Source organism: Zerene cesonia, unplaced genomic scaffold (genome assembly GCF_012273895.1).
Source record: "Zerene cesonia ecotype Mississippi unplaced genomic scaffold, Zerene_cesonia_1.1 Zces_u001, whole genome shotgun sequence".
Classification (NCBI taxonomy): Eukaryota; Metazoa; Arthropoda; class Insecta; order Lepidoptera; family Pieridae; genus Zerene; species Zerene cesonia.
In genome coordinates this window covers 229,387-239,991 of record NW_024045131.1, presented here as the reverse complement: position 1 = coordinate 239,991, position 10,605 = coordinate 229,387, and the positions used below count along the sequence as shown (strand labels likewise).

The following is a 10,605-nucleotide window of genomic DNA, read 5'->3' as shown; positions in this document are numbered from 1 at the left end:
CTCTTATATCGTTCTAGATAGGTCACCTGGTGGTTCAAATGACCCGTAATTTTTTCTATATGGGCCTGTAGTCTATTTTAATTGTTGTGGGATCAGTAAAAGACACTACTTTTTGTCCCAACTAATATTGTAGTGTACAAAATAAATAATAAACTTTCTCATTTTTAATATTAGTATAGAATAGAAAGTTTATATTACTTACTAGCGGTCCGCCCCGGCTTTGCCCGTGGTACATATATAGCCATCCTCAATAAATGGGCTATCTAACACTGAAGGATTTTTTCAAATCGGACCAGTAGTTCCTGAGATTAGTGCGTTCAGACAAACTCTGCAGCTTTATATTAGTATAGTATAGAAAGTATGTCATGTTATTGTTATGATATACATAGTATGTAGTACTAAAATATAAAATTGATTTGATTTAAAAATAGAAACTACATAGTTTCTTGCTGGCTCTTCCATGAGAACTGTATTCTGAACCATTGCTAATTATAGTAAACCTATGTTATAAAGATTCAAAATGCTTCTAGAAGAAGTCCTATTTAATATTTCATAAATGTTTGGTTTAGTACAGATAGTAGAAAGAGCTTATTGTTATAGTATTTCATATTATATTATTTATTTCATCTAAATTTCGTAATTTTTTTACGCGATATTTCACTTTGCATTGTATCACTGCCGTAACCGGCCCGTCCCGGGTCCCCGTCCCTGCACGGCGTAGCATGTCCCGAGCCTACAAGCTCACTCGCATACAACATAGGTACACGCTAAGATGCTATCGCTACCCCGCGGTACCGACAGCACGACAGATAAGAGTTATTATTGTTTATTTATACATGATTATGTGTATTACTTGTTAACCGTTGTTTTATCGATACGCGCCTTTTGATGTAATAAATGCGAAGGGTATTTATTGTGTTTGAAAGGTTATGAGTTTGATGGTGTGTACGTAGAGAGTATTTCTTTGATACACGATTGATTTGAGGTGGAGTTGCCGTGTACACACACACGCGCACACACACATGAACAAATTAAATTTGGGAAAAACAAAATTATGATCAAAGAACAATTTAGCAGACTTTCATTCGTGAAATTAGTTGAGATGATATGTAAGCGTCTTTATAAAAGATAGATTGAATATTTACCTAATAAAGGTTTGTGAACCGCTTTTTTCTGTGCTTTTATTAGAGCCCATTATTATTTGAAAAATTACAAGTCTACTCCCAAAAATTTGTATAAACTGTTATCCTGTCATTGTTATTTTGAACTTGTGTTGCTTGCAATCAGATTTTTTCTTGTACCCAATCTACTGACTGTGTCTTCGGCCGCTTAACCCAGAGATCTTTTACCGACCATTTCTTAAACGTCTTCTTAAAGCCATAAATGCCTAAGATAAGATAATCTCTTATCGATTATTGATCGATTAACCACGTAATATGGTTATGTCTCTACTAAATTGGAGTGAATGTCAAAGAAACTATTCATAATAAACACTTGTAGTAGCAAAAGATTTTAATAAATTAATGACTGAAGCCTCTTTGGGTACTGCAGAAATGTTATCGACTAACAAAACCAATACAAAAAGAGCCAGAGAATGACATGGATGACATAGAATAGTTCCTTTCGTTCTAGAAAGCGTCGGTTGAAAACTATGTCAAAAAACATCCTGCAGCTTACGATTGTCTCCCAGTATTACTATAGAATATTTTTGATAAATACAACATATCATTATAAAAAAATTACTCAATGATAATTCCAATGAACAGCCAAATGCTATTGCTAAGCGTAAAACTCCAGAACGGCTGAACCAATTCGGCAATTGCTTTTTAACATTTTTGTTAAGGCGCAAGGAAGGTTCTTATCGAGAGAAAAAAACGTACCATGGATGATGCCGGGCCAGATCGCTAGTATATTATGAATTAAAGGTGTTATAGTCAATTAGGGTAACTGTAAACGAGAAAAAAATAGTTTTTTTTTGTGTGAAACACATTATGTTAGATCTTAAAATCTGATATGAACTCATATGATAATATTCCATCGCCGTTATGCGGTAACCTTTTATTGAATGCGAGTCCGTCGAGTTCAGAGCTCCGACATTTTATAATTGCCATACATTCATTAGAATGTCACGAAATTAGTACAACGAGGAATAAAAACTGAGTAAAACGCGGTACAAATAGGCGACAAACAGGGATTATATTGATGTTTTCTAAATGTATGAGAATTACAATCTCCGGCGTGAAATAGTGGCATGCCACTGTGTTTCGTGCGGTGAGTGGGGGAGCCGGAGGCCCGTTTCCTTTTCCTCACCCGTCCCAGTCCATTCCTTCTTTCCAGTCGTTAATCCATTCCTTTTCCCTTATCCCAAAAAAGCGGGCAGCGCATTCGTAGAGGCCCAACCTTTGCGAATGTTCATGGGCGGTGGTGATCGCTTACCATCAGGCGAACCACCAGCTCAGTTTCCCGCTTCGACATAAAAAAAAAAAAAAAAATTACATTGAATGCTATTAAAGCAATAAACAAATAATGTCCTGTGCTTCTTTAAAAGCGACAATAAACATATAAACCTAATTAATAGCTACTGTAAACGATGTTATATTAAACGTTTGAAGAAAAGTAAGATGACTCTCTTATAACGTTACTAGCTGCACCTCGCGATTTCACACGCGTAAGTCCGTATCCCGTAGGAATATCGGGATAAAAAGTTGCCTATATGTTATCCCAATTGTCCAGCTATCTACGTACCAAATTTCATTGCAATTGGTTTAGTAGATTTTGCGTGAAAGAGCAACAAACACACATATCCTTACAACCTTTCGCATTTATAATATTAGTAGGAAGTAGGATGGTAGTCAAAGGAGAAGATTTTACTCCCGGGATTTTACCCGCATACTTCCGTTTCTGAAGGAGCATTTGAAGTGAGCTATTCGATGTACTTCCTCGGGTCTCTAACTATCTTTACGTCAAATTGCATCCAAATCATTTCGATGATTTTAGCGTTGATAAGAGACAGACACACAGACGCTGTCGCATGTACTAGAATCGAGGTGTAATATACTGAACTGTGTTTCCAGGGAGCAGACGGGGTGCGAAAGGGAGGCCTCCTACGGTGACGTACAGCCGCACTCCACGCATCGATCCAGTGAGACCCTATTTTAATTATTATCTTACCTTAATATATATAAATTACGAGTCACGTTCTTTGCAATTGATAGACTCCTAAACTACTCAACTGATTTTAATCAAATCTGATCGCTATGTGCAGTTTGATCCGACTTAAAAGATAGGATAGTTTATAGTATTTCAATTACGATAAATAACTACCCGGGCGGAGCCGGGGCGTGCAGCTGCAGCATATCAGCGTGCGTGACTGACTGACTGACTGACTGATCTATCAACGCACAGCCGAGACTCGAAGAAAACACCAATGGTGCTAAGGCCTAAGGACTAATAGTATAGTGAAGTCCAGCGTCCCCTAGTTGGGCATGGGGCAGATGATATCGTATACACCTGTTTCAATGATCAATTCTCTTATTGACAAAAAGAAGATCAGTCTTCTGGATATCCTGCTGGACCGAGATATATATATTTTTTTGTCAGTCCCCACCGGGATTCGAACCCAGGACTCCTCTGATCTTCACTCAAATGTTAACCACTGCAGCGTGGAGACGGTCTAGGACTCTGGTGGGTCGCCTGATGGTGGACGCTACTACCGCTCATGAACATTTAGAAAGACGTAAGGTCCATTGTAGACCTTACGCCTCTACAAACGGATTGCCGACTTTCAATTGGCTTACGAAGGGATGGACGAGGGGTATAAAGGACTGGGAAGGGTAAGGAAAAGGATATGGGCCCCTGACAACTAATACGATACATTATTAAATACATTAGCCCTGTTTTGTTTCTAACGTCTAGGTCCTAGGTCTGTAACATCCCGATCTTTGTGTTAATCTAATTTTATACCTGCGGTCTCTCATCGCGCCCGCCTTTCCGAGACCCTCAGCCGAGGCTTGACTATATTTAACCGTATACTACATTCTGCTTCAGTAGCTCCACTCAAATCCCCTATATACATTTTATCTATATCATGGTTTCTATACCAATTATTAAAACTGCAGTGTCTAATATTTATACACGGTATATGTACCACAAACTATTTTTTTTTTATAACTTCTGTCTGCCCATAAATATGTATTTGTTCCGGCTAATCTCCGCAACGGCTGGACCGATTTTGATGCGATTTTCATTAGCAGATAGCTCATGTTATAGGGAGTAACACGGTAATAGGAATTTAAAAGCAAAACTCATCCGGGTGAAACTGCAGGACGCAGCTACTAGTAATCATGACATGCGTGACTACAATCGTAAATCTATCTTGTTTTTCAAACTCACCAATTATACTATACTAGCCGCACGTCCTGGTTCCGCCCGGGGTGACTGCATAACTCTGTTACTTCTTCTTCAATGTAGATTCTCTCCCCTTACAGAATCTTCCTCGTCATCAGCTGACACAGCATCCCAAGGATCAGAGTCGGCAGAGCAAGCGCCGAAACCGAGGAAAAATGAACAGCAGGTGTGTAGCGACATAATATAATATTTATTACTAGCGGTCCGCCCCGGCTTCGCTCGTGGTACATACATGGCCTATAGCCTTCCTCAATAAATAGACTATCTAACACTAAAAGAATTTTTCAAATCGGATAAGACCAGAGGGCTTACGTCTCTGCAAATGGATTGGATTGGCAACCTTAAAAGGTGTGGGATAAAGAAGAGATTTGGTGATAGGAATAAAGAAGGGTAAGGATAAGGAAAAGGGAGACTTAGGGGCCTATACTTACGAAATCATTTGTCCTGGTCCGTTTAAGAATGAATTCGTTATTTTTATCCTGCTTATTATTATTCATGAAATATGTAAATTATAATTATTTATATTCGAGATTGTACGTTTTTTTTTATTATGTATTTGAACGATCCCTAATGTCTCCAAATTATAATAATTTTAATCCATTTTACACGCCATTTACAAGAGCAGAGTATGTTGTTGATCATCTCATAAAATGTCTTTACCATTTTACAATATAGCTAATGTTTAAAATATCACTAGCTGTGACCCGCGGTTGAAACCGCGTAAGTCCGTATCCCGTAGGAATATCGGTATAAAAAGTGCCTGTGTTATTTCAGTTGTCCAGCTATCTACGAAGCGAATAGTATTATTATTCACCAATAGATGTCAGGAAAAAAAAACACGAATAAAACACGAATATGACATTATTTCAGTTGTCCAGCTGTCTACGAAGCAAAATAGTATTACTATTCACCAATAGATGTCAGTGAAAAAAAACACGAATAAAACACGAATATGACATTTTCTAAAAAAAATTCCTAGCTAGATCGATTTATCGCCCTCGAAAACCCCTATATACTAAATTTCATGAAAATCGTTGGAGCCGATCCCGAGATCCCAATTATATATATATATATATATATATATATATATATATATATACAAGAATTGCTCGTTTAAAGGTATAAGAATTTGTATTTGGGTATTCCAGAGAGAGGTGCGTCGGCCGCAGCCGGCAGCGCCCCGCGTCCAGCCCAACCCACTGTTGAGGTGAGTCGCGTTCCTGGCTCTCTGTGATACCAGTCATAATTATTGCTTAACTAGTCACTTATTAAGTTTTTTACACATTGTTTTTATCGCATTTTTTTCATACTAGCTGCGCCCCGCGGTTGCACCAACGTAAGTCCGTATCCCGTAGGAATATCGAGATAAAAAGTTGGCTATATGTTATTCCAGTTGTTTAGCTGTCTACGTACCAAATTTTATTGTAATCGGTTCAGTAGCTTCTGCGTGAAAGAGCAACAAACATACACACAACTTTCGCATATATTATTAGTAGGATTAGTAGGATTTCACTCAGAAATAACATGGCGTTCTATTGGTTTCAGAATATTTCGAATCGGTTCAGTAGTATTGCAATTTAGGCAAACAAACAAATTTATTATCTAATTGACAACATTATTTTTTTTTATAAAACCACGAAAGGAATTTCTTTTTTTTTAACAAAATCGGTCCGTTTGAAGTGGGTCATATTCGAGTCTAAAAGAGTAGGTGAAGCTAATAAACCGTTTTAGATAACTATTGTTCCCAGGCCTCATTTTTTTCAATGTTGGCAACATTGAAAAAAATAAGGACTCTTTTGCTATCTATCTGGCTGACATTCTGTTTAATCATAACGTTATGTACGTATATATTACGTTTTTGTAATTAATTTATTATGACCCAAGTCAGCAGTGCGAGCGGTCATATAGCCTTGAAGTAATTCTATACCTCCCAGATTGATTTCTTATCTTGTGTTGTGGTCGAGTCGCTTCATGTAAATAAAACTTTATATTTAATGATACTGTTGTTAGCTCACATTGTGCTGTGGTTAAATAACAGCATCAACGATTCGATTTAGGTTCGATACCCAGTATAGTTTCTGTGTAGTTAATTTTGTGCTACTGTGAATAGTTGACAAGAACGCTTGCAGGGAGGCCCAGGGAACTCTCCGACGTGGTCTCAAACGTGATGTGACGGCTAGTCTTTTCTTCGTACAACATGATTTGCCATTAGTATTTAGAATTGTAATGGTTTACAAATAAGGTTGAATTTGGTAAAAACGTAATGTCAGCTACAAATGTATTTTCAAATAGATGTCCGTCGAGAAAACCAGACTTTTGGTACCCTTAACGACATTTTGATAATTTTGGTCTATATTCATATCTGAATCTATATTATATTTACCTATATCCGTATCTGTGCCTTTATCTGTATCTATACCTGTATCTGTATCTGTATCTATATTTATACCTATATGCGCACCCGGCGTAGGTCGCGCACGCTCCCGAACTTCGGCAACCGGTCGAAGGAGGCGTCCCGCTGCGACACGTCGCGGCGCGCGCACCACATCACCATGGCAACCGAGGACCTGCTGCAGCCCGGACACGTGGTCAAGGAGAGATGGAAGGTTCGTTACCACAGAGCCGGTTGTTATATAACACGTGTTATGTTTATGTATAATAAGATTAGAAATTTACATGCTCTATAACTGGGCGGAATATAATTGTTGTTCATGGTATGGTAATAACAACCTGTAAGATTTTTTCCAAGACTTGTACGTTAGGCTATTGAAATTAAAAAACATCCAAATTTCAATAGAGAAGATGGTTTACAGTTTTCCAACACCTGTTATCAAGAATTTGAAACCCCATGTCAGACATACCAAAAGACCAGAAGACACTATCAGCCAATACTGCCAACATCCAGAAAAATACTCCACATACCAACTGCGGAGAAATAGGTGGAGGTAGTTCACAAACAACAATTTTTGTATGACGTTCAAGACATATAACATCTCAGTCTCCCCGTGACCACGCTCGCTGTAAAGTGTTCGAAACGTCGGGTTAATAATATAATGAATAAATCGCGTTTAAAATCCGTTAAAAAGTTTTTAATTTCTAAATGTATAATACTCGCGTAAAATCAAACACAAGAAAATACTAACCTGTAAGATATTATGACAGATAATTCTTTAATATTAGATTCGCAGGTACAACGCTCATGTGGTCAAATGTTTTCTAATGTCTATGTATATAATGAAAGCAAAAGTCATATTAAAATTTTCAATTTCCAGGTGATAAAGAAAATAGGAGGCGGTGGTTTCGGCGAGATCTACGAGGGTCTCGACCTGGTGACGCAGGAGCAGGTCGCCCTGAAGGTGGAGTCGGCGCGCCAAGCCAAGCAGGTGCTGAAGATGGAGGTGGCCGTGCTGAAGAAGCTTCAGGGTGAGTCGGTGGGCTAGTGCTGTAGAGATGGTGGAGGAGTGGCCAGGAAGTGGAACCGGCTTGATGAGTCTGTGGTCCCCGACGAGTATAATCTGGAGGTCTTCAAGAGAAAGAGACCTGGTACCTTCTAGGGAAGGGCCTATTCTAAATAAAAGGAGTGATTCAGCATAGAGGGAATAAATTTGATTTTTCAATCTATTTGCATATTGTCCTCATCACAGCTGCTTTGAATGGTGACGTGATGTAAACAGGTTGCAGGTACAAAACAGCAGTAACATGCTGCTAGTTCACGCCGGTCTTCTGTGGAGGTGTGGCGGCCCCGGTGCGAGCTGGCCCAATTCGTGCCGAAGCGTGCTCTTCTCCCATATAATGTATATTTTATGTTAATTAATGAATTCACCCGTGTGGTGTCCGTTGTCCGGTGGCAGGCAAGGAGCACGTGTGCCGCTTCATCGGGTGCGGTCGGAACGCGCGCTTCAACTACGTGGTGATGCAGCTGCAGGGCCGCAACCTCGCCGAGCTGCGGCGCGCCCAGCCGCGCGGCGCCTTCTCGCTCTCCACCACGCTCAGGTGCGACGCACACACTCGCACACACGCACACACGCACAGACAGACACACACGCACACTCACATACATAGGTAAAGTAGAGACACACACGCACACAGAGACACAGAAGCACGCACAAACAGTCACATATGCACTAACACGCTCATATAGACTAACACACACAATAGACACACACACACACACACACGCACATACACATACGCACAGACTCAACTACGGCAGCATAGATAACATAGGATACATTTTAGTATTATTTATCTTTTATTTTTGTTTTTGTTTCAGATTGGGTATTCAGATTTTAAAAGCGATAGATTCAATACATTCGGTGGGATTCTTGCATCGAGATATTAAACCTGTAAGTATCGACTATTCGGTGAACATATCAAGTGGCATAACTGAAATTATCTGAACTTCTTCGTTTATTTTTTTATTCTTCATGTAATTGTTTTAATTTCTTTGTAACATCATAACGTTTATAAATACCAAGAAATTCGATTAGCCATTAAATATATGAAATTCTTATATTCGTATTATAAGAAAAAAAAAAACAGTTGGAATTCGAAATTTGAAATTGGACCGCCGTCCGCAGAGCAACTTCAGCATCGGGCGGCACCCGTCGAACTGCCGGCGCGTGTACATGCTGGACTTCGGGCTCGCGCGCCAGTACACCACCAGCACCGGCGCCGTGCGCCCGCCGCGCGCCGCCGCCGGCTTCCGAGGTGCGCCCGCGCACACGCACACACGCACGCACACACACGCGCGCACGCGCACACACACACACGCGGGCGCGCAAAACATTTCACCCTAAAAGTTTCGCAAACTGTAATTCGCAATAATTTAAAAATGTCGTTAAAATTATTTTCATGCTAGACGCTCGTCCCGGATCCGCCTGGATATCAAAATTTTCCTTTATCCCAAGGGATCAGTGAATCGGGATAAAAAGTACCCATCACCCAAGTCAGGTGTATACCCTGTAAATTTCATCAAAATCCGTTCCTAAAAATAGTTTCTATTCTTCATTCGAACCGCAAGGGACTGGAACATGCTTCCTGAGTCTGTGTTCCCCGACGAGTACAATCTGGAGGTCTTCAAGAATAGAGTGAACCGGTACCTTCTAGGGAAGTGCGTTACAGCCTAGACCACATCTCAGCTTACCACCAGGCGAGATCGTGGTCAAGCGCTGCCCTATTAAAGATAAAAAAAAAAAATAGTTTCAGCGTCATTGTCGGATGAACATCCAAACAAAGTGTGATGGTGTGATTATGACTTATTATAATTTTCGTTTTATTCCACACCACAGGCACGGTCCGCTACGCCTCAATAAACGCCCACAAGAACAAGGAGATGGGGCGGCACGACGACCTGTGGTCCCTCTTCTACATGCTGGTCGAGTTCGTCAACGGCCAGCTGCCCTGGAGGAAGATCAAGGACAAGGAGCAGGTCGGTGGCGCTGGACAAAATATCTCTATCTACTCAAATCAAATTCGAGTATTATTATCTCATAATGTTGCCCTGTTTTCTGAAGCAGTGTATTTAAACTGTATCAGATAAGTGCCTTCCCTTAAGTTCAAAGAAACTCATAATATGTTTATAATATTTGATACGTAAATTCTTTGATTTCTATTGAATTATGATGAACATATTATAAACGATTACACTGTTTAGCATCAGCGGAAATTGTATCATTAAGTTACTTGAACATAGCCTGGGAAGGAATTATTAAATGGTCCTTTGAGTCTGGTTATTTTAAGATTTGAAAGTGACAAATTTGTCATTTGGCTATTCTGGAATCTTGAATACATAAATTATTTCGATATGAGAACAATGTTTTTATTTCATATATCTGTCATTGTTCTGATTGACCCACTGCTATAGGGAATGTTGTTATATTACTACTCAAGAGACGCACTGGGTCTCGCAGGCTGTTTCTATTTGTCCGCGTCGCGGGTGAACCCCGTACAGTAGCTAGTTTTTTCAATTGCGCGCTCGGCTCGCAGGTCGGGCTGATGAAAGAGAAGTACGACCACCGGCTGCTGCTGAAGCACCTGCCGTCGGAGCTGCGGCAGTTCCTGGAGCACGTGCAGGCGCTGGAGTACGCGGACGCGCCGGACTACGCGCTGCTCGGCGCGCTGCTCGAGCGCTGCTGCCGCCGCCGCGGCGTGCGCGACGCAGACCCCTACGACTGGGAGAAGGAGGCGCCGGTGGGT

General features: G+C 40.4%; 1 protein-coding gene across 1 annotated transcript in view; it reads left to right on the top strand.

Annotated features, from left to right (window-relative positions):
* The window catches only part of LOC119838057, a 50,626-nt gene that overhangs the window by 21,750 nt on the left and 18,271 nt on the right, over positions 1-10,605 (top strand). The window contains exons 3-12 of the mRNA XM_038363864.1: positions 3,075-3,142; positions 4,488-4,573; positions 5,556-5,614; positions 6,878-7,013; positions 7,680-7,830; positions 8,259-8,400; positions 8,681-8,753; positions 8,988-9,117; positions 9,699-9,838; positions 10,396-10,599. Coding sequence (XP_038219792.1) covers positions 3,075-3,142; positions 4,488-4,573; positions 5,556-5,614; positions 6,878-7,013; positions 7,680-7,830; positions 8,259-8,400; positions 8,681-8,753; positions 8,988-9,117; positions 9,699-9,838; positions 10,396-10,599 — 1,189 coding nt within the window. The remainder of the gene's footprint in view (positions 1-3,074; positions 3,143-4,487; positions 4,574-5,555; positions 5,615-6,877; positions 7,014-7,679; positions 7,831-8,258; positions 8,401-8,680; positions 8,754-8,987; positions 9,118-9,698; positions 9,839-10,395; positions 10,600-10,605) is intronic.